The sequence below is a fragment of the Eulemur rufifrons genome, chromosome 2 (genome assembly GCF_041146395.1).
Source record: "Eulemur rufifrons isolate Redbay chromosome 2, OSU_ERuf_1, whole genome shotgun sequence".
NCBI classification, from domain to species: Eukaryota; Metazoa; Chordata; class Mammalia; order Primates; family Lemuridae; genus Eulemur; species Eulemur rufifrons.
In genome coordinates, this window is record NC_090984.1 from 114,985,794 (window position 1) to 115,011,400 (window position 25,607).

The 25,607-nt window shown below is 36.5% G+C and overlaps 1 protein-coding gene across 1 annotated transcript in view; it reads right to left on the reverse strand.

The window, feature by feature from the left end:
* The window catches only part of CATSPERB (cation channel sperm associated auxiliary subunit beta), a 100,397-nt gene extending 90,827 nt beyond the window's left edge, over nucleotides 1-9,570 (reverse strand). Inside the window, exons 1-2 of the mRNA XM_069493087.1 lie at nucleotides 9,492-9,570; nucleotides 1,481-1,569 (exon numbers count right to left, since the gene is read on the reverse strand). Of these exons, the coding sequence (XP_069349188.1) occupies nucleotides 1,481-1,569; nucleotides 9,492-9,570 (168 nt within the window). The remainder of the gene's footprint in view (nucleotides 1-1,480; nucleotides 1,570-9,491) is intronic.
* Between the last annotated feature and the right edge of the window lie 16,037 nt (nucleotides 9,571-25,607).

Here is a 25,607-nt window from a genome sequence, read left to right on the forward strand (position 1 = left end):
AAGGTATGTGAAAATGTAGCAATCACAAATAGTGGATTTTACTGAAAACTAACATGAAACACATACTAAAAGCTTTATTTCCATTAGTTCTCCTAGTAGTAATGATCACTTTGGACAAGTTCTCTATCTGAGTTTCAGTTTCCCTATCTAAAATATAAGGAAACACATTCATTCCAAAAATATCTACTGGGTCCTTACTATGAATTGCCAGTGTTATAGGTGATAGGCATAGGAAGTGACTAAAACAGACCCTTGGGGAATTTACATTTGAATGTGGATTGGCAAGGAGACAAACAGGATGGATGGATTGGTGGATGGTTAGTAGATGAACGAAGGAGAAAATAGAACAAGTAAAATAAATGCAGAATAAATTATAAGAATAAAGCAGGGAAGGCAGTTTGAAAGTATAGGAGTTTAGGAGGGGAGTACAATTTTCAACAGTGTTATCAAGTAAAAGGACAATGTACTTACCTCAAGGAAGATTAAATATGAAGATTAAGTGTCATAATGAACATAAAACACTTTGAAAAATGCTTGATATACATACTTTGTAAATGTTAGCTATTAATAATATTTCTAATGCTACTACTACTAGAACTATCACACCACAACTATCCAAAACATAGGTTATAATTCTCTTTTAAGAGGAAAAAAATGATGTTCAGAGAGGTTAGGTAACCTGCCCCAAGGCACACAGAACATAAATGGCTGGACCAAGATCTGACACCAGCTCTGTAAGTCTGTCTTTATTCAAAGCCCATTCTTTTTCCACAATATATAACCACAAATAACCATGGCATTTTTGACTCAAAGGGCTTGCACTTCATAATAGTTGCAAGTACAAACCTTAAATATATATTTGGCATATCAAGAAAGAATTGGGATCTAAGTCAAAGCAGACTTAGGGATAAATGCATTTGTTCTCATGGGGAGTTTTTCTTTGTTTTTGTTATATTTATCATAGATTTTTAGGTAATCTATACATTTTTTATTAACTTATGGTTTTGCTATCATGGCTATGTTAACAGTATGCTTTATTTTATTTTCTTCTGTGTTTCTTGAAGAAATCTCCATTATTTTAACCAAAGGATCATATCATCCCTTATCCAAAAAGACAACTGCAATGTGGCACTTGTTATACAAGGAAAAGATTCTTTCTCAAGGTCATGTGAGGTGACTTTCTTTTCTCTAATAGGCTACATCTGTCAAACTTCAAAAGGACAAATCAACCCCATAAAAAATGACTGTTATAGCCAATCTTTTAAAAAAGGAGGGAGGAGGCATTTAAAAAAAAAAAAAAAAGAATGCAAAAGCACCCAAGGCAGGGCTAAATGAAATATTTTACCTAATCCAAGTGGATGTGGAATAGCAAGGTAGAAAAGATTATTATTTATATAGAGTTTCACCTCCCCAATTAGTTTTACATATGGACTTCAAAGGAATGTGAAGGGTCATAATACATGCTATGAGTGGAACTTACCAAGTTTTCTGAGGAAAGATACAACTTGATTATTTCATTCACTTTGGGGAACCCTTTGCTAGAACAAGCAAAGCGTTTCTCCGTAACATCTAAATAATAAAATATATACATATATATTTTTAGGTCACTGATAAGAAGAATTTCCATTAAAAGCATCATATTTTTAGAACTGAAAAAATATTTTTAAAGAATAGGAATTATAATTATATACTTTAAATCCACTTTAGGTAAAATTTAAATCTTCCACCATTGTTTTTCTTTTTAAAGATGTGGTATCAGGACACTAAAAAGAAAGTCTTGGCTGAAGCACTGAGATACCACAGGCTAGATGAGGATGCAAAATTCTTAGAGTTAGACAAATACCAGTTCTTGATACTTCAACTCCTCACCCTTGATGAGGGTATAGAAGGGTGAGAAATTGGAGATTGCAGAGAGAATTTATGTTTTGAGAGAGAGCTACTGATATGAAGATGTTGGAAAGAGTATCGCTTTTCCTTACCTTGGGTCTGAGGAAAGAGGCTATCAAGGGCACGCTCAAAAATATAACATGTATCCCTGCAGTTTGGGACACAAACTCAGAGTCCTGCTTAGAAAATCTAAAAGACAAGAGATGATTTGGTGAAGAGAAAAGGAGATGGTTTGAAAAAAAAAAAAAAAAAAGAGATGGCTGTGTTGGGAATCCTGCACAACCAAAATTTGCTAGGGCAAAAGCTTCCTGTGGCCATATGTAGGCCACTTGTGAGAAGGAACTAGTTTGGGGTCATCTAGGATCCTGTCCTCACAGGTGTCTCCTAGTGGCAACTGGATCTCAACAGAAAGAATTTAAAGGCAAAGCTGGAGTTTTAGGAGCTGACAAAGGAATAAATGACCAGTGAGAATGGAGAAGTTTGCCTTTGTTAGAAGAACTGTAGATAAGAGATTCCTGATAACATAATGAAAGGGAGGAGGCTGTGAAGAACTCACTCAAGTGACCAGAGACTGAGGTCAGTTTTACACCTCTGCTGGAATCAGAAGGTGCAGGTGTCAGATGGTCACATCAGAACCAGTTAGGTCGGAACTATACTACTGCCTCCACTTACCCCTCCCTGGCTACAGCCCTGGAGCAGTAAAGGTCAAACCTAAAGTTAGCAAGACAGTGAAAAGGAACCTAAACACTAAGTGGAGAAAAGGAAAAGCTGATCTTAACCTTTCTTCTTTAACTACAGGTTTCCCACCAACAGAAGCCCAAACAGGATGAAGGGAGGACACTTCAAATATAAAACAAGAATTAAGTTTTAACTGTTACATGAGCTTGGACATTTTACAACAATTACAATGCAAAGCTGTTTTTTGAAATCTGAAATGCTTGGAGAACCAACCACTTGAATCACCTACTTATAACCAAGTAAGTCTTGAAGCCAGCCCAAATATACATCTAGGGACAGAGGAAGAACAATGTCAAAGATTGGATTTAAATTAGAGATAAAAATAAAATTACTTGCTGGTTCCAAAATGGCAGCATGAGGCAAGTCGTCTTCTATTCCCCTGACAAAAAAACAAAAACAAAAATACAGCACCAAGATCTTCACCAGCAACAATCAGAGCTCAAGTATGTGGATGAGCCAGTTCCTGGGGCCACAGAGAAGTGGAGAAACTCTGAGCAGACAATAGAAGATCCAGACTTCCATATCTGTGAAGCACCCTTACCCATTCTGCCAGGCAGCAACCATGTGGAAAACCTCCCCTCAACTCTTGAGATGGTCAAGCAGTTTCCCCACCTTCTTGGATTGCCTGTCAGGAGACCTGTCCTTGCTTTAACCCATGGATAGCATCATGACCGCCTGAAGGTAGAAATATCTCTGGGGATAGGCAGAGACAAACAGAGGAGATGAGACTACCAGACCCAGACTGTAAACTCTACTCTCTATCTCAGCCAAAGGAGATGTTCCAAATAAGAGAGACTATAGGAGGTATTTTCCCTATGAACCCCTAGAACCAACCTTCCCACACTGCCAGGATTATCCCTTTGGGACCTCCCCCATTTGGGATAGGCAGTGCTCTGATCATTTGCTAGAACCAAGGCAAACCTGCACTTAAGGTACCACCTAGAAAAGGAGGCAGCAACCTAGCAGTGAAGATTTGCTAAGTAAATATATTCAAAGAAAACACAAACAAGCTGGACAGAGAAAACTGGAATAAGTAACTAATCCTTCAAGGCAGAGGCAGAGATTTGTACTCACAAGAAACAACAGCAAACAGGAAAACATGACATCTCCAAAAGGACAAAGCAAAAATTCAATGACTCACCATGATGAAATGGCAATTTGTGAGCTCTTGGACCAAGAATTTGAAATAGCAGTTTTAAGAAAATTCAGTGATTGCCAACATAACACAGAAAAGCAATTCAGAAATTTAGCAAAGAAATTAAAATAATAGGAAAAAATAGAAATTTTGAAACTAAGAAAAATATTTGCTGAAATGAAAAATTCAAGAGATTTTCAACAGCAGGATGAACCAAGCACAGGAAAGAATTAGCTCAAAGACTGGCTATTTGAAAATATACATCCAGAGAAGAAAACAGAAAAAAGAATGAAAAGAAATGAAGAACACCTACAAAATATAGAAAGTTACCTCAAAAGATTATATCTAGGAATAATTAATGTTCAAGAGGGAACTGAACAAGAACAAGGAGTAGAAAGATTTAAAGAAATAATAACAGAAAACTTTCTAAAACTTGAGAAAGATATAGATACCCATGTATAGGAAGCTTTTAGATCACCAAACAGATTGAACCCAAATAAGACTACCCCAAGGCATTTAATAATCAAACTCTCAAAGGTCAAGGACAAAGAGAAGGTCCTAAAAGCAGTGAGAGATAAGAAGCAAAAAACAAATAAAGGTGCTGCAATTCAGCCGACAACAGACTTCTCCACAGAAACTCTACAGGCCAAGACCGAGTGGAACAATATTTTCAAAGTGCACAAAGAATAGAACTGCAACCCAAGACTATTTGTCATGCAAATTTGAAGGAGAGCTAAAGACTTTCACAGACACACAAAGCTGAGAGAATTCATCACCACTAGACCATCTTCCAAGAAATATTATCCTAAAGGAAACTCTTCCATCTGAAAGAAAAAAATACTAATGTGCAAAAGAAAAATTTTTAAGGTATAAAATCCACTGGTAAAATTAAGTACATGGACAAATCCAGAATACTGTACTATATTTGTGATGTGCAATCCACCCATAACTTTAGCATGAAGCCTAAAAGATAAATCTTTGAGAAAGAATAATAGCTACAGCAACCTGTTAAGACAAAGGTATTCATAATTTAAAAATATGTAAATTGAGACAACTAAGAGTCAAAGTGGGGAAAGATGGAGTTAAAGTATAGAATTTTTTGTGTTTTTTGTTTTTGTTTATTTCTATTCTTTTATTTGTATTGTAAGATAAGTTGTCATCTCTTTAATATAACTTGCTATATCTATAAAATGCTTTTGTAAGCCTTATGATAATAAAAAACCTATAATAGATTCACTAAAAATAAAAAGCAACAAATTAAAACATACTACCAGATATATTCACTTAACTGCAAAGGGAGACAGGAAGAAAGGAAGAGAGGAGTCTCAAAACAACCAGAAAACAAGCAATATGATAGCAGTAGTAAGTCCATACTTATCAATAATAACAATGAATGTAAATGGTCTCAATTCTCCAGTTAAAAGGCATACAGTGGATGAATAGATAAAGAAACAAGATCTAAATATAAGCTGCCTTCAAAAAGCCCACTTCAATTATAAAAACACACATAGACTGAAAGTGAAGGGGTGGAAAAAGATATTATTAATATATGCAACTGGAAACCAAAAAAGAGCAGGAGTAGCTATACTCTTATCAGATAAAATAGACTACAAATCAAAGGCTATTTAAAAAAAAGACAAGGTCACTATATAATGATAAATGAGTAAATTCAGCAAAAGGATATAACATTATCTACGTACTCCAAACTGGAGCTCCCAAATGTATAAAGCAAATATTAATAGACCTAAATGGAGAGATAAACTTTAATACAATCAGAGCAGTAGACTTTATCACCCCATGCTTAGTTATGGATAGATCATCCAGACAGAAAATTAACAAAGAAACACCAGCTATTAGATCTAATAGGCCTAACTGACATCTACAGAGCATTTCACCCAACTGCTACAGAATACACATACTTTTCATCAGCACATGGAACATTTTGCAGTATAGTCCATATCTCAGGCCACAGAACAAGTCAGTACAAATTTTAAAAAACAGAAATCTTATCAAGTATCTTCTCTGACCACAATGGAGTAAAACTAGAAGTCAATAACAAGAGGAATGTCACAAAATACACAAACACATGGAAATTAAACAACATGATCCAGAAAGAACAATGAGTCAATGAAGAAAATAAGAAGGAAATTTTAAAAATTCTTGAAACAAATGAAAATAAAAATACAATGCACCAAAATCTATGGGATACATAAAAAGCAGTACTCAGAGGGAAGTCTATAGCAATAAATGCCTATATCAAAAAAGTAGAAAGACTCCAAATTAACAGCCTAGTGATACACCTCAAGGAACTAGAAAAGCAAGAACAAACCAAACTCAAAATTGGTGGAAGAAATAATAAAGATCAAAGCAGAAATAAGTAAAATTCAGATAAAAATACAGAAGACCCATGAAACAAAAAGTTGTTTTTAAAAAAGATAAACAAGATCAACAAACCTTTAGCTATACTAAGAAAAAAAAGAGAGAAGCCCAAACAAAATCTGAAATGGAAAAGGAGACTTAACAATTGACACCACAGAAATACAAAGAATTATTAGAGACTATTATGAACTATATGCCAAAAAAATTGGAAAACCTAGAAGAAATGGATAAATTCCTCGACACATACAACCTACCAATATTGAACCATGAAGAAATAGAAAACCTCAACAAATCAAAAATGAATAATGATATTGGGGCTGTAATAAAAAGTCCCCCATCAAAGAAAAGCCCAGAACCTGCTGCTTTCACTGCTGAATTCTGCCAAAGATTTCAAGAAGAACTAATACCAATCCTACTCGAATACTTAAAAAAAAAAATTAAAGAGGAGAGAATACTTCCAAAGTTGTTCTACAAGGCTAGCATTACCCTGATACCAAAACCAAACAAGGACGCAACAAAAAAAGAAAATTATAGGTCAATATCCCCAATGAATATAGATGCAAATATCCTCAACAAAATACTAGCAAACTGAATCCAACAATATATTAAAAAGATAATTCACTATGATCAAGTGGGATTCATTCCAATGATGCAATGCTGGTTCAACATATACAAATCAATAAATGTAATACACCACATTAACAGAATCAAGAACAAAAACCATAAGATTATTTCAATAAATGTGAAAAAATCATTTGATAATTCAACATCCCTTTATGATAAAACCTTCATCAAAATGGGTATAGAAGGAACATACCTCAAAATAATAAAGGCCATCTGTGACAAACCCATGGCTAACATTTACTAAATGGGGAAAAACTGAAGGCCTTTTCTTTAAAGATTAGAAGAAGACAAGGTTGCCCATTTTCACTGCCATTATTCACCATAATACTGGAAGTCCTGGCCAGAGCAATTAGGCAAGAGAAGGAAATAAATGGCATCCAGATTGGAAAGGGAGAAGTCAAATTAGCCTTGTTTGCTGATGACATGATCTTATAACTATAAAAACCTGAAGACTCCACCAAAAAACTGTTAGAACTGATAAACAAATTCAGTAAAGTTGCAGTATACAAAATCAGTAGCATTTATATATGTCAACAGCAAATAATCTGAAAAAGAAATTGAAAGAGCAATCCCATTTACAATAGCTACAAAAATATATTAAATACCTAGGACTCAATTTAACCAAAGAAACGAAAGATCTATACAAGGAAAACTATACAACTCAGAAAAAGAAATAGAAGAAGACATAAAAAATGGAAAGATATTCCATGTTCATGGATTGGAAGATTAATATTGTTAAAGTGACACTACTGCCCAAAGAAATTTACAAATTCAATGCAATCCCTATCAAAACTCCAATGACATTCTTCACAGAAACAGAAAATAAATCCTAAAATTTATACGTAACCACAAAAGACCCCAAATATCCAAAGCAATCCTGAGCAAAAAGAACAAAGCTGGAAGCATCACACTACCTGAGTTCAAAATTTATTACAAAGTTATAGTAACCCAAACAGCATGGTGTTGGCATAAAAACAGACACATGGATCAATGGAACAGAATAGACAACCCAAATATAAATCCACACATTTACAACCAACTCATCTTTGATGAAGGTGCCAAGAACTTACAGTGGGAAAAGGACAGTCTTTTCAATAAATTGTGCTAGGAAAATTGGATAATTATATGCAGAAGAATGAAACTGGACCCCTATCTTTCACCATACACAAAATCAAATCAAAATGGATTAATGACTTGAATCTAAGACCTGAAATTACGAAACTACTGGAAGAAAACATTAGGGAAATGCTCCAGGACATTGGTCTGGGCAAAGATTTCTGGTGTAAGACCTCAAAAGCACAGGCAACCAAAGCAAAAAATAGAAAAGTGGGATCACATAATGCTAAAAAGCTTCTGCATAGGAGGCGAAATAATCAACAAAGTAAAGAGACAACCCACAGATTTGGAGAAAATATTTGCAAACTATCCATCTGAAAAGGGATTAATTACCAAAATATATAAGGAGCTCAAACTACTCAATAGCAAAAATAATAATTATAAACTAATTTTAAAATAAGCAAAAGATCTGAACAGCATTTCTCAAAAGAAGTCATATGAATGCCCAAAAGGTTTACAAACAATGTACAACATCATTAATCACCAGAGAAATGCAAATCTAAACCACAACACAATTGCATTGTGGTTTTGATCTCACACCCCTTAAAATGGTTTGTATCAGAAAGATGGACAATGCCTGTGTCATTTACCTCACTTCATCTCATCACTTCATCTCATCACATAGGCATTGTATCATCTCACATCATCACAAGAAGGGTGAGTACAGTACAATAAGATATTTTGAGGCACAGAGAGAGACCACATTCATATAACTTTTTTATAGTATGTTGTTATATTTGTTCTAGTTTATTATTAATTATTATTAATCTCTTACTGTGTCTAATTTATAAATTAAACTTCATCATAGGTATTTATGTAACAGAAAATAACAGTATATATAAGGTTTGGTAATATCTACGGTTTCAGTTATCCACAGGGGGTCTTGGAATGTATCTCCTGCTGGTGAGGGGGGACTACTGTACAGCAATGAAATTGAAGCCAGAGGCAGCAAGAGTGCCTTCTATCTCTCTCTCCACTAATCTATTTTACATAATATTGCTGTAGGAGATCAGAACATGCCACCCCCAAATGTGCCACTTTGGCACAATGATTACTTTGAGCTGAAGGCAACTGAGAAATAGCAGATGCAAAAAGGGCTTTCTGCCATTCCCCCTTCTACCTAAAGCAGGACATAAATTTCCCATGAAAAAGGTGCCCTCCCTGTATCCTTCTTATCACCATAAAAGTCCTATTGACTAATTAAATCTCTGTATTACTTTCAGAAAATTCTCTCCAATCTCAATCCACTAATGTTGTAATTTGGTTTACAATTCATACTACCCACAACCATTCATGGAGGAAAGAATTTTAAAATGTCTGTTCAAATACTTAAAGTTTTGAAAATATAAAATTAAACTTTAAATATTCTATGACTTCTAAGTGATGAAATATTAAGAAAAGAGAAAAGTCTTTATGTATACAACTTAATAATAATAGGTTCAAAGTGATATTATTAGAAACCTCTAGACCACAGTATAATAGATAATACTGGGAAACAACTGGAAGGTAATGTAAAGAAAAAATACTAATAGAAAAACATTTTAACTCTAAATGAAGAAAAGATAGCAATGAGAACTCCTGAGAGGAAACAGAGACTGAGTCTGAAACTTACCTTTATTATATACTACTCCTGATGAAAATTCAAATATCTTCAAAAGTAAAATTATAACATATGTAAGTGATGATTCCATCTGTTAAAAAAATAAGAATTACTTCCATTCAATTATTCTGAACATATTTTTGAGTCTATTTGCTATAAACATCTACGAAGTAGTAAAGAAATCTCTCCAACTTAAAAATATTTTGCATTATGTGACAAAAGCAGACAATGTAACAGTTAAGTAAGCTCTAAATTTACTCCCTAATTGGTATTAAAGATACATTTTTTTTTTTTTTTTTTTTTTGAGACAGAGTCTCACTCTGTTGCCCAGGCTAGAGTGAGTGCCGTGGCGTCAGCCTAGCTCACAGCAACCTCAAACTCCTGAGCTCAAGGGATCCTCCTGTCTCAGCCTCCCGAGTAGCTGGGACTACAGGCATGCACCACCATGCCCGGCTAATTTTTTCTATATATATTTTTAGCTGTCCATATAATTTCTTTCTATTTTTAGTAGAGATGGGGTCTCGCTCTTGCTCAGGCTGGTCTCGAACTCCTGAGCTCAAACGATCCGCCCACCTCGGCCTCCCAGAGTGCTAGGATTACAGGCGTGAGCCACCGCGCCCGGCCAAAGATACATTTTTAAGTAAAATTATTGCAACCTGGGAAACAGATGTGGCTCAGGCTTTTCTTCAACGTAGATAACAGTTGGAGAGGTGAGATCAATAATACAGCTACATAAAACAGAACCCAAATTAATAAAGACTTCAAGGATGATACAGCTGTAACTTAATCTAGTATTTTGAGTGCATTTCTTTTGGGGGAGAGAATCCACATGATCCTGAGCATCCCTGCACATTCTTGCTGACTATGCCAAGGATGCAAGTCTCCGGCCACTCCTTATCCAGGCCTTTTCTCAGAGTTGTGTTTGCAACCACCAGCCTTGAGGGATGAGGTAAGGCACCCTGGACAATAGCAGGCTTGTTCCCATGGTGAATCTCCTAATCTCAGTGTTCCTCTCCTGTAATGTGCCCCACTATGTGTATAAGCATCTGTTATGGGCTGAATTTTGTACCCCCCAAATTCATATGCTGAAGTACTAATCCCCAGTACCTCAGAATGTGATCATATTTGAAGATAGGGTCTATAAAGAGGTGATGAAGTTAAAATGAGGTCATTAGGATAGGCCCTCACCCAATAAGACTGGTGTCCTTATAAGAAGGAGAAATATGGCCACGAACACATTCAGAGGCAAGACAAAGTGAAGACACAGGGAGAAGATGGCCATCTATAAGCCAAGGAGAAAGGCATGGAACTGATTCTTCCTTCATTGCCCTCTGAAGGAACCAACCCTACCAATACCTTGATTTGAGACTTCTAGCCTCCAGAATTGTGAGAAAATGAATTTCTGTTGTTTGAGCCCACCTAATGTATAGTACTTTGTTATGGAAGCAAAATAATACAGCATCCATGATGGATTTTGCCTCTGTGGAACTTGAGGGCCAGGGGGAACTGAAGTGAGCATCATGCTGACACTCTGGCTGATGCTTTTGCAGTGAATAATAAGGTCCTTTGTCTCCGACCTAGGAGTCTTCTGCCTTTTGCTAGCATTCAAGAAAACAAGAACAGACTAACTTGCCAAATGTAAGCACAGTAAAATCTCAGATCTTTGTGTAGTTCCTAAAAACTGAGTAAATTAAATTTAACTGATGTTTTTTTCCCCCCTCAAAATTGGTTTGTTTATTAAATACATATAATTGACAATAAAAACCTCGAATATTTGTTGGAATTTTAAATTCATCATTCTTATCACACTACCAAGGCAGAATTGGTTTTTTTAAAATTTTTTATTCATATTTTAGTCATCTGAGGAAACGACTTATTTTCACAAGGGAAGAGGAAACAGTACATTAAAACTATATCAGCATGGTGCTATACTCAATTATATTTTTGGTGCAAGAATGACTTTCCATTAACTGGAGATGTTATCACAGTTAAACTTTGAAAATAGCGCCCTTGCCAGAAAAACCTTGTATTACTTTCCTGAACAATTCAGATTAAATGACATAAGACCATTATTGGAACCTATCAGTTTTTCTCATCCCTTTGACTGAAATATGTTAAGCTCCAGGTCTCTGGTTTAGATGATCTATTATTGAGTTATGCTCAAAGTTGCTCCAATTCGGTTCTTTCAAATAAATATAAGATCTCTAATTTCATTTAATTGGACTTTGTTTTATCTATCTTTGACCAAAGAAAGTAAGAAAAACTTACTTTGAAAGACTTTAAAATACTTTCATTAAGGAAAAGAAACCTAAGAGTGCTAATTCAAGGGAAAGAGAGCCAAGGAGTGATCTTTGTACTCTCTATGGCTTTTCTACTAGTTACATGTCTCCTTATGCTAGTAGTTCAGCCTATATTTGTTTTTTAAATTTAGAGATGGAATATACTTTAAGGTTGTTATATGAGACATTAAGTAACATGTTCAAAGTCTATTACTATTAATAGCTTTTGACAGAATAGGGTTTAGAACCAAGGTCTCCTGATTCAATAAATCTAGTTGGCATACTAGATTATTGAGTGCCTGCGGAAAATACATAAACACTAAAAGATCATGACAACGTCATACAATGAGGTTTAAAAAAAGGCAATCTGTCAAAGAGAGCTTCATAACTGAGTCTTGAAGGAAGAGTGGGACTTAAAAAAATAGCGAAGACCTTATTGACAGGTAAGCAAAGATGCCACAAAATTAAAATTTAAAAACTAATAGACATTATGTATATATTAGATTTGACCTATCACCAAAACTGCTAAATTTGTCCATCATTATTCTTCACATATACTCCACAATTAGAAGTCTCATTCTTCTAATTTTTCCTTCAACATTACAGCTTTTTTCAATTTGATACTATCTTCTTTCAAAAATCATCTCATGGTTAGTGAAAAGGCACAGATGTTAGCCTAAGATAAGCCCTAGCCGTTGAAATGTTTGACCTTCAGCAATTTACTTAACTTCTTTGAGACCATTTTTTATTTGATCAAATGAAGATAACAGCCACTGACAGTCATTGTGAGAATTAAATGAAAAATACTTAAAACATCTAACAGTTACTTTGCACAGACTAAGCACTTGATAAACATTACATCTGAATCCGTATCTTCATGCATGGTAGCGACTTCTTTATCCTCATCACACTCCCCTACTAACCCACACTCCCCTACTAACCCGCTCAGCATCTAAACCACCCCAGCCCCGTTATCATTCCCATTTAATTATTATGGGTTGTACATAATTGTCAGATACAAGACACATATCTGGGCATTTTCTCTTCTCTGCCATCAAATAAACATTAAGAATTGCTCCAAAGAAGTAATCTACCTCATCCCCTAGCTGGTTCATTTATAATTACTCCATGATCATGGAATAGCAATTATTATAAATTGATACTCTGGCAGAGTCCTTATTTTATCATTTCTTACTGTAATTACCTCTTAATGGGATGCCTGACTAGTTGTGCTTTTATTTTTCACATTTTCCCCAAGTTTTCTTTCATGTAGACTGAGAAAGAAGACCCAAAATCAGGAGCTGAGTTTTCACAGTTGACTGGTTTGGCAGTCGATGTACCTCTGGTAACAGCCAATCAGCTGCTACCAAGAACAAAAGCATGCTTAGAAAATCTAAAGGGCAGGCAGTTGGAATTTCCAACTAACTGCCTCCTTCAGAGCACCAAAGGTCATTTTCTCTACAAATCTGTGAGAGGTGGAGTCTGTCTAAACCTAATATCTTTAATATAGCATTCATCTAGGAAGGTTCAGACACCTACATGTAATTATCTACAAAATACTTCAATCACCATGTGACTATTGCGTACCTGAGGAACAACACAAATGCTAAAAGGTTATGCCAACTACATATAATGACGTTTAAAACAGGCAATAAAACATGAGTGGATTAATAAAATGTGCTATATGTATACCATGGAGTACTACATTGGAAAAAGTAGAGAGTGATACAATTACTCACTTTGTATTCATCACCCAACATGTCTTATTTCATCTACACTCCCACTACTCACCTTCCTCCTCCAGGATTATTTTGAAGACATCCTAGACATCTTATATATTTTAATATGTATTTCTAAGAGAAAAATTACTTCTTTTTAAATTAAAGAAAACCACAATACCATTTCGTATTTAAAAATAATAATGATTCCTGGATATCTACCCAGTGACTGTTTATATTTCCCTAGTTATCTCATTCTCAAAATTTTTTATAGTTGTACGAATGAGGATCCAATAAGGTCCCAACTTTGCCATTGGTTGATGTATCTCTGAAATTTTAAAATCTATAAGTAACTTTCCTTTCACCCACACCCCCTCATCATTTTCTCTCGTGTTTTCCTTGCAACTTATTAGCTGAAGAAATATGAATAGTTTTAATGTGTTTCCCACAGTCTGGATTTTGCTGATGGCCCAGTTTGGATTTTGCTGATTGCATCATTGTGGTATCTTTTTTGTCACTTTTTTTTTCCTGTAAATCGTTAAGTAGATTTAGAGGCTTGATCAGATTCAGGTTTAATTTTTTTGTCAAGAACACTTCATAGGTGGTGTTGAGTACTTCCCATCAGGAGGCACATAATGTCTGGTTTGCTCTCTTTTCATGATGTAGCAGCCATTACTTATTGCCTAGATCTGTTAAATGTTAAATCCATTAGAGGTTGTGATATGGTGGTATATTCATCACTTATTAGCTGGAATACTTTTATAAAGATAACTTTTCCTTCATCAACAGTTTCGTTATCCAAAGGTACAATTCCTAAGGGGGAAAAAAAGCTTCATTCTTTTCCTTCACTTACCAGTTTTGAAATTAATGAATCAATTCCCTAGTATCCTCATAGAGGCAACCGATAAGGTATGTTTTTCGGTATTATTATGAACTCATAGGTCTCAATTTAAATATATTTAATGTGCTTCTATCATTACAGTTATTATCCTTATTGATGTTCAAAGTATCTAATTTTTGACACTCATCTTTTCAAAGTTTGCTTGACTATTAATGATAGGGTTTTTGTTGTTGTTTTTATTGCTTTTGTTTTAATTTTGAATATTTTGATTCCGCTGAGTCATTTTTTTTCCTTTTATTTTTTTCTGGTCTCAGTCTTTCAACTTTGAGACTTTTTCAGTATTTCTCGTGATCCTTAGTTGTCTACTCAGATTTAAAAGCAGGTACCAAGAAGCTTATTTGAGGCTCTGGATCTGAGAGAGGCCTATCAACTGTGGGTTTCATTGTAGCACATTCTGGACAAGTTGTTTCACTGGGGAACAATCACAAAGTTTTTCAGTCTCAAACTCCCTATGTCTTCCATATCCTTCCTAAAGAGTAGAGATTTGGCTGCTAGCATTCTGTGATGTTAGTATGTAAGTATTCATCCCATTCCTCAGCTTTCAATATGGCACTCCCTTTCTCAAATATGCTTGACACCCACCAGGTGAGAGACCCCCTGTTTTAACCTTTCCCAAGATGAAAACTTCCAAATCCTGCCTGAGAGGGGGAAGGGCACCTGTGGGCTATAGAGTACTGGGGAGAAGAGCTAAATATTTCTTATATGGCTAGCCAAACAACGCACCTATAGTCCCACTTTCATCTCCCCTTCAAGAGGTACTTCATGCTGCCAAGTCCTAAGCCCTTTGGGAGTCCTATAGTACAAATCACATTGCTTCTAATCTTTCCCCAATACCAGTTTAGGTTTTGGCTTTCCTAGGTCTACTAAATTATTAATAGTTATCACTTGTCCATCTGCTCTCCAGCTTTCTAAATTGTGTTCCTACTGTCAATTCTCCAATTTTCTCTGTCCTTATGAGTTTATGTCACTTAAAAACTACCTTTAGTGTTTAGTTCAGAAGGAGTGAGAATAAACATGTGTTTTTAAAACCAATAAACAGAAATCCTAAATGTGTCATGAATTTAAACCATTGATGGAGGGTTGTACAGTTGCAATGTATCCCCTCCAAATTTCAGGCATTGAAACTTAATGGGCAATGTGATAATATTAAGATGTGGTGCCTTTAAGAGGCGATTAGGTCATGAGAGCTGCTTCCTCAAAATGGGATTAAAGCCCTTATTAAAAAGACTTCATGCAGTGTTCTCCTCCCTTGTCCTTCTTCCACCTGTGAGGGTACATAGTTCCTCCCCTCTGGGGAGGATGCAGCAGCAAGGTGACATTTTGGAAGCAGTGAGCAGCCCTCACCAGACAACCTTGATCAAGACTTGATCTTGAACTTCCCAGTCTCCACAACTATGAGAAATAAATTTTTGGTTTTTTGTAAATTACTGAGTCTCATGTATTTCATTAAAGCAGCACAAACAGACTAAGAGGGTAATAAAGAAATCCATTTGATTTTGATGCTAGGAACATTTTCTTTTTGATGGCCTGGAGGTCATGACATTGGAGCCACAGAAGAAAATATAATCCTGGAACACTATTTGGCCTGGATATGAACAGTATGTACACAGTCAGTGTGGCAGACATAATATAAGATGACCTGCAATGATTCATGTCCTTGTATAATCCCCCCCACTTTGAGTGTCACTTGCTTCTAACCAATAAGACAAGATGATGAGATGTCACTCCTTTGATTAGGTTATATTATATGACAAAGATGATGTAACGTTGCTACTGTAATTATGTTTCATTCTATAAGAAAACATAACAGACTGGAAAGATTCTCCCACTGGCTTTGAAGAAGCAAAAATCCATGCTGTGAATCGCCTATGAAGAGAGCCATATGGCAGGGAACTACCGGCAGCTTCTAGGAGCTGGCAGTAGACTCCAGTTAGTAAGAATCTGGGGTCCTCAATTACACAGCCACTAAGAAATAAATTCTGCTAACAATCTGAGCTTAGAAGTGAATTCTTCCCTAGTTGAGCCTTCAGATGAAAAAGCAGCCTAGCCCACACCTTGACTGCAGCCTTGTGAGGCTCTGAACAGAGAACCAGCTAACCTGTGTCTGGACTCCTGCCCTGTGGAAACTGTGGGTCATGATAAATCTGCGTTATTTTAAGTCACTAAGTGTATGTTAATTCGTCATGCAGTAATGGAGAGCTAGTATGGATCACAACAATGATTTTATTGAATTGCAAGTTGAAACTGCTACCTGGTCACTTTGGTCTCTCGTATGTCTCTGAATCAGCAAAGGGAGTTACTACACTGGCTGGGGTAATTGATCTTGACTACCAAGGGGCAACTGGGTTGGTACTACACAATATGAGTAGGCAGGAGTATGTATGGAATACAGGAGAATCCCCTAGGGCACCTTTTATTCCTATGATTAAAGTCAATGGAAAATTATAACAATATAATTCAGGAAGGATGGCTAATAGCCTCTAGACCTTTCAAGAATGAAGGCATGAGTCATACCACTATACAAAAAAACTACAACCAGCTAAGGCGCATGCTGAGGACAAAGAAAATATGGAATGGGTTGTAGAAGGAGATAGTTATAAATACCAGCAATAATTCTACCAGTTGTAGAAGTGAAGACTTAAATAATCGTATTTCCTCCTTATTTTAATATGATTATGTTTCTATATATAAACCAAATATTTTTGTGGTTTTCCCTCTTTCATGCCCTTATTATCTAACATGTGTTAATAATAGTTAATTTTATATCACAGTCTTATTAACTAAAGAAAAAAATCAAGTTTTTAAAGAATTAAAGTTAATTTTATTTAGGGGTCTTACTGAGGATCATAGCCTGAAGACTACAGCCCAGGAGAATTCTTTCAGAGAGGTTCTATAAGATTCCTCTGAAACAGTGTTTTAGCTCACAGTTTATATGAGTCGTGGAGGCTTACTGCATGTAAAATCACATCAAACTTGTTTAGAAGTTCTATTAAAGCAGAATTACATCAAGGTTTGCATATAAGAGTATATCTGGTTATAGATTATGAGGCATAATCACGAACCCCATCAGATGTTATCTTAAGTGTAGGAAAAGGCAAGGACTAGGGACATTTATCTTTTAAGGAATATAGTGACTCAGGCAAGAGACATGGGGTGGGAGGGGCTTGTGTTCATCCTGTTTTGTCTTCAAAGCAGCCTTCTAGAGAGCTGCACATTGTCACAGTCAAGGGCTTTGTGAAATTATGCTGGCAAAGAGAAATAAGTTAACTTGGCTTCTTATGTTTGTTACTTTGTCTCACAGCATTTATGTTACAAGATATCAAAGAAGACTCAACATCACCCAAGGATTTTGTATCCAGTTTTCAGGAAAGGGTTAGCCTATTTCAGCTGTGCACAGATAGTTGTATCATGTTAGGCAGAATTATGACTTTGTTATTGTCTTCATTTGGACATTAAGTATGATATAAGCAAATGTGTATGGGTACCAAATTGACAAGAGGTAGATTGTGAGGGCTTCAGAAGAGTTGTGTACTTAAGGGTGGCAATGAAGGAGGTGGTTGTGGAGGGCAGAGGGAACAGTACATGAATTCCTACTGATTCTTTCCCATCATAGAATTTAGTATTTCAAGGTAGTTAGGATAAGGATATGTGTAATACGAGTACATAGGAGAAGCATAAAAATGGTCTTGTCAGAATAGGGAAAGCTTCCTAGAATGCTTAAATTTTGTGTTTTCGTTTCTATAAAAATCTTTAAAAACAAACATAATCATTTTCTGTATCATTTGGATAACTAGATAACCAAAGACTACCATACAATTCTATTGCCCAAGTATGTGTTCATGATCTTTGTGCTTGTTTTAACTTTCCTTATAGTTTCAAGCCTGAATATAAAGAACAATTCACAGTATTCCTCTCCCAACCCTCAATTTTAACTTTTGTTACATTAACCAAAAGCAAAGGAGATAGCCCATCATCTGAATACCCTTTTCTGGTTTTTCCTTATCTCTCTAACCTCTTTTTATTGGAGAACCTCAGGGATCAGGCCTTGCTACTCCTCCCTATTCAGATTCATTCCTTAAGCAAGTCCATCCAGGCTCTGGTTTTGAATATTATGCGCATACCAAGGACTCCAACATTTACATTTCTAGCCCAGACTTGGTCTCTGAACTTCTAACTCATATATATCCAGTTGCCCTCTTGAATCTATTTGGATGTCTCACATTTCAAGTTTAGTATGATCAAAATTGAGGTCTTCATCCTGTCCCTCTACCACAACAAAACTCAGCATTTCCCTCATCTTATACCTACCCAATAGCATAAGTCAAAATCTTGGGAGTCACTCTTGATTCTTTTCTTTCTCTCACCCCTCTTTCCTGTTGGCTAATTTGTACGGTTGACTGTGTTTCCAAAATTTATCTCACTCTCTTACTTGTTTCTACTTACAATGTTGCCACCCTACCCAAAGCTATCACCATCTGTCAAATAGACTACTACAACAGTTTTTTTATTTTTCTCCTCTCATTCTAAACATTCTAAATGCAGGAATGACAATTATTAAATATCTTTTAAAAACCTAAATCTGAACCAGAAACTTGAAGGTTTCTTCAGTGGCTTCTGATTGCACTTAGGATAAAGTAAGAATTCCTCACCATGGCCAGTGAGGCCATTTATTATAGTCTGGCCCCTACTGTATTTTGAACTTCTCCAACTTCATCTCATGTCACTTTCATTCTTCCCTCCCTCAATCTCTATGCTCCAGCCACCCAAACTACTCTTCTTTTAGTTCCTTAAACACATCAAGTTCTCATCCACCTTAAGGATCTTCCGTATTCTTCCTCTGCCTAGAAGGCTCTTCTTTACATGATTTACTTTCTCAGTGCTCAGATCTCAGCACAAATGTTACTTTCTCAGACGGGCCTTTTTGATCACTCAAATAATCCAAAGTACACTGCACCTCCTTTAAATCTGCTTTTTTCTTTGCAGCATTTATTATGTAGGTTTAAAGAAAAATTTCACATTATATGATATAGGTTAAATACATGCTTTATTGGCTAAAGAAAAAACCTGCAAGTAAGGCCAAGGCTGGTGAGAGACAAAAGATATGGGTATCCCATCCTCCTCCTCCAGGAACCAACTTACTACTAAGATTAGCTTTTAGGAGAGAGACAATGGCCCCTCTATTATTCTTCCTGTTTATACAGCTTTAACATTAGAGAAATACACTTGATGCCAGACAACCTGATTTTGGCAGCCAGGCAGGCTATTTACTGGCATTAAGAATGTCAGCTTCCCTGCAAAGTTGTAATCACTTCTACTAGGAAGACAAAAGCACCAGTTCCATAAGAATTGGGCACAGCTCCTCCTATGGGGGAAAAGAGGACCTCCCAGTTCTCATTGTCTAGGAAACCCACAGTGAGAACTCATGGCCATTTTCAGACAATCCTGCTCCTTGAACTACAACTAATTTCTTATCTTTCTCCCTTATTAGACTGGAAGCTCCATTAACACAGAAACCATACCTTTTTTTGTCCCCTGTTGCTTCCTATTATCTAGCAAAGGGCTGAGCACATATTAGGGACCCAATAAACACTTTTTGAATGAAAGACTAGTGGATGGGGAGGGGTTCAACAAACATAGACCCAAGATGAGAAAAACACAGCCAAAACACAGTGGTTTTTCTGTCATTAAAGTGAAACAAAAATCAAGAACTCCAGTCTTGCAGAAATGGTTCCAAGTTTTTAAATTCTTTCTCAAATCTTATTTCTGATCAAACCAATTCCACAGAGATGAAGATTAGCCCCAGTGGAGAGGTATTTTGGGCATACAGTAGCAACAGTAGGATGATTCAGATACTGCTCTAGTGGTACTGACTATAAAATGGGGCACAGTTGGTTGAGTCAGTCCAGTAAAAGCCCTTTAAAGAACACTGTGCCTTTATATTAGATAGTCTTGTACTGCTCATATGGTTGAAAAGGAGAAATTTAATAAGTTAATATCCAGGTAGCAAATGATGTCAGTGTTCCACCCATATCCGCTGGGATTCATTAACCTTTTCATGCAGATAAGCTCCTGGTGTGCTTTCACCCTCACAGCCAGAACCTATGTCTCTGTCAGAGGGCTGCTCTTAAGCTTCCCAAGACCACTTTGCCTGAATAGTCTAAAGTTCCTGAGAACTTACATCTCCCCAGGGGCAACTCTAAAACCAATGGTCCTCAGTGAGGAGGTGAGTTTGACCACCAGGATTCAAAGTGTCTAGAGACATTTTTGGTTGTCATAACTGGGCAGGGAAAGGGGGTTTGGAATGCTACAGGCATAGCAGGTAGAAGCCAAGAGATGCTGCTAGACACCCTAAAATGTGCAGGACAGACTTCCACAACAAAGAACAAAGAAACACCCCTAAAATGTCAACAGTATCAAGGTTAAGAAACTCTGCCTTAAACAATGACTGCTGGGCAGGGAAGTATAAATACTCCATTTTTTCCTCTTGTACTTGATAGTTCTGAGATATGATATACACTATCTCCAGAATGCTCCTGTGGGACTGAGCTGAAATTACTCGCTTGAAGTTTGTCTGACACTGTAGCCTTGTTTGGTCATCTTCTCCTCCACTTCCCCACTCCCCTGCCAATCTTTCCTGAGAACACTTCCCAATAAACCACTTTTATATAAATCCTCATCTCAGGCTTGCTTCTGGGGAAAATAACCCAAAACAATATGTACAAGTGGATACTTAAGGAGAACTACAGACTTTATGTACATAGTATGGAGTAGATTACTAAATAATTGGCTATATTAAAACAGAACTCACATAGTTAGACAAGCTCCTAAGTAGAGGCTCAGGGTATCTTAAACTCAAACCAAGAAAGCATGGTGTGGTAGGAAAAAAACTAACTGGAAAGTCAGAAAACCAAGTTCCAGTTTAACCTCTGTGACTAAGGAGCCATGAGATCTTGAGTAAATCATAGTCATATGGAAAAATGAGAAAATAAAAATGACATAATTGCTAAGTCTTTTCTCTAACATCCTATGATGTCTTACAGCAGTGGTTCTCAAACAAGGGCAATTCTACCCACCACGGAATATTTGGCAATGTTTGGAGACATCATTAACTGGGGGCAGGATGCTCCTGACATCTAGCAATGGCCAGGGAAGCTGCTAAACATCCCACAAAGTACAGGCAAGTCCCCTGCTCCCCGTCAACAAAGAATTATCCAACCTAAATGTCAATAGTGTCAGGGTTGAGAAACCCTGTCTTATAGAGATAGATTAGATATTAACTTAAGAACTTCCTGATGATTAAGATTATTAAAAATAGGCATAAGTTATTGAAGGAAACTAAAACATAGTCTCTAAATATATCCTTAAAAACGGCATAGACTACAGATGCTTTCCCGTATAAGATTTTGGAAGGGTTTATTCTAAACAGATCATGAAATGGTACATGGAAGAATAAGGACCTGTCCAAGCAGATAAAGACAGAGTAGAGAGCAGGGGCTTGAATTTTAGCAGGTTTGACAAAATTCCTCAGAATTGATTTTCACCCATGTTTTGGGATTTAAATATGCTATGAGTATATATCCAGATCCACCCTGCTCCCCTGTAATCACTGAAGAAACCTTCCTTACACGTCCATTAACCTTTGTATACAACTTTGGGGACAAATTTTTCTCCTCTAACATTTTCCTAGAAGGAAAAAGATAATGTTTCCTCAAATCATATACACATAAGGCTAAGAGAAAACTATTTTATAGCCAGTTTATCTGAGTTGATAAAAACATTTAAATGTACAACGTATTTGCTTATGAATCCGGGGGTATTCATGTGACAGGTGGTATTAATAAGATGATGTCATACTTAACTTTGACTTTACATTCCTGTCGGTTAAAACCTCTCACACCCTTTTTAAACAAAGAGCTAGCAGTAAACTCCAACATACTGCCTAACTAGCCAATGTTACATACTGCTCAGAAAACTCTACACTCCCAACAGGAAATTCCAGGAATGAAAAGCTTTCCGTTGCATTATCAGAAAGGTGTCTTGTTCCAGTAACCACAATAGGTAGACTAAAATGAAAAGATTTATTCTTAGATTGTTGATTTCTCTGAAAGTGATTTAAGAACAAACTTAAAATTTTTGAAGTCTGACACAATGAATCCTCTTTCATCTTTGATAATATTTTAAAATGGACATCAGAAAATCTTCTAAGGTGCTTCAAACTTTGAAAGACTAGCTGCTGTCACTTGAAAGGCAGGGTGACAGCTGAGACAGACCCCAGGGTTTTCTTCTGGGCAATTTGCCTGAGATGGATGGACCGAGCAGAGGCTCGTATCCTGTACTTTGCAAAGTCTTGCTCATCAGGAATCAGGCAAGGAGAGGCACCTTCTCCTCTCCCTGCCATCTGTTAGACTCCCTCATTAGGAGAAGGACCTAGAAACCACCTACTACAACTTCCACCACAAGGTACTCTGAACCACCTGCTGTCAACTGCCAAACCAATACATGTTTTTTTTTTTTTTTTTTTTTCTGAGACAGAGTCTCGCTCTGTTGCCCGGGCTAGAGTGAGTGCCGTGGCGTCAGTCTAGCTCACAGCAACCTCAGACTCCTGGGCTTAAGCGATCCTACTGCCTCAGCCTCCCGAGTAGCTGGGACTACAGGCATGTGCCACCATGCCCGGCTAATTTTTTGTATATATATATTTTAGTTGGCCAGATAATTTCTTTCTATTTTTAGTAGAGACGGGGTCTCACTCTTGCTCAGGCTGGTCTCGAACTCCTGACCTCGAGCGATCCACCCGCCTCGGCCTCCCAGAGTGCTAGGATTACAGGCGTGAGCCACCGCGCCCGGCCCCAATACATGTTTAATAGAAACATCAAGTTTTGACTTTTCAGATCCAAGGTCTCAAAGCTGAGTATTTGCTCTTGATAATACTGCTAGTTTGATGATCAGTGTAGCAAGGCATATACTTTAAGCTGATTCATACTGCATAGTCACTAAATGCAAAATTTAAAAAACTAAATAGCAATGATATTTTTACCTATATTATCATGCTTTTCATCTCATGGGACACTGGTATATCATGAAAGGAAATGGAATTAACACTTACTGAGACTCTACTCCCAAATTTTCCAATATGTTTAAGTAAAACACATTTATTCTTGAAGTGGGGGACAGGGGCCAAATGAAGGTACCAATTTAAATGAAAGCTATTTTACTGCCACTTATGGTATTTAAAAAATAAGCCTATAAAAACAAGATTTACATTTTTCTCCACAATTTGACATGTCAATCTTTATTTGGTTTAAGACAACAAAAGCTTGCATACTCTTATAGTAACATATGTTTCCTTTCTAGTGATATCAAAATAACCTTATTTCATTACTCAAAAAGAAGAGATAGGCAATGAATGTAACTCAACTGGATTTCCAATTAGTTAAAAAATTGTTAGACAAATGATATCCAAAATGTACTTTTTAAGGAATAGCTTCTAGGAGCAAGCAGTAGAGCAACATTCTTACATGGGCTTCTTTAACAATTTTATCAATAACTAAGGCAAAGAACAAAATAATTACTAAATTTTTAATTATATAAAACAATATGCCTATTATCTGGAGAGCATTTGATATTTCTATATTTCTTCTTCTCCAACTGAAATGGGTAGTGACATAAAGTTCTAAAATGATTTTAACCAAAATATTGCATTTAACACATTACCTCTAGATGTATCAGGTACTTGATGTCTGTAGAATCAAAGATCGCTAAACTAAACTAGACATCAGGAAATATGAATCCTTCACCCAGCTCTGTCATTAATTACCTGATAAACCTCTGAAAGTCATACATTTTGGACCTAGTTTTTTGTGATAAAATGTCCATTTTGGCTTTAAGGTTCTATGGTTCTAAAATCAGTAATATGGGCTAAATAACTAATAATATTTTATAATAGGAATTAGAATATAAAAGTCTACACTTTATGTTAAATGCCATCAACTACTGAAAAATGGGACTGGAAGAGGAGAAAGAAAATTGGCCTAACGATAATTCATGTAGAGAAAAAGACTCAGTAGTTAAATTGTAAAGTTCAAAGGATAATAAGACTGGGATAAAATGGATGAAAACTTGGGTCATATTATTCGAAATATAGTAGCCAGTATCTAGAAGAGAATAATTTTATTGCAAGTGCTACGAACTGGTCAGATCACATCTAGAATACTCAGTATGACTGCAAACCAGAAACACCATGATTTCCTAATTTTATAAAATAAGTTATTTCTAATGTTTCTCTAAAAGCAAAAGTGACAATATTAATTCAGGCATTCATACCCCTTAACCCAAACTTAGGTAAGATAAAGAAAGGTGTGTGGTTAATTTTATATGTCAACTTGGAGGGTGTTTTAGATGAGATTAACATTATTTTTTTTTTTTTTTTTTTTTTTTTGAGACAGAGTCTCACTCTGTTGCCCAGGCTAGAGTGAGTGCCGTGGCGTTAGCCTAGCTCACAGCAACCTCAAACTCCTGAGCTCAAGCGATCCTCCTGTCTCAGCCTCCCGAGTAGCTGGGACTACAGGCATGCGCCACCATGCCCGGCTAATTTTTTCTATATATATTTTTAGCTGTCCATATAATTTCTTTCTATTTTTAGTAGAGATGGGGTCTCGCTCTTGCTCAGGCTGGTCTCGAACTCCTGAGCGCAAACGATCCGCCCACCTCGGCCTCCCAGAGTGCTAGGATTACAGGCGTGAGCCACCGCGCCCGGCCGAGATTAACATTAAATCGATAAACTTTGGGTGAAGAAGATTGCCTTCCACAATGTGGGTCCACTTCATCCAAACAGTTGAAGGCCTGAACAGAATGAAAAGACTAACCTCCCTGAGCAAGAGGAAATTCTCCAGCAGACTTCCTTCAGAGCGGAACTGTACCACCAGCTCTCCTGGGTCTTGGGCCTGTCAGTCCACACTGCAGATTTTTGCACTTTCCAATCACCATAATCACACATGCCAATTCCTTATAATAAATCTTTCTCTGAACCCAAAACAAAGGTCAAAGAACTGCCCCCAAAATGTCAATAGTATCAAAGTTCAGAAACTCTATCTTAAATGATGATTGATGGGCAAGGAAGTATAAATAGTCCAGTTTTTTTCTCTTGTACCTAATCGGGATAGTTCTTAGATATGATATATACTATCTCCAGAGCTCTCTAACATTGTACCCTTGTTTGGTTTCCTTCTCCTTT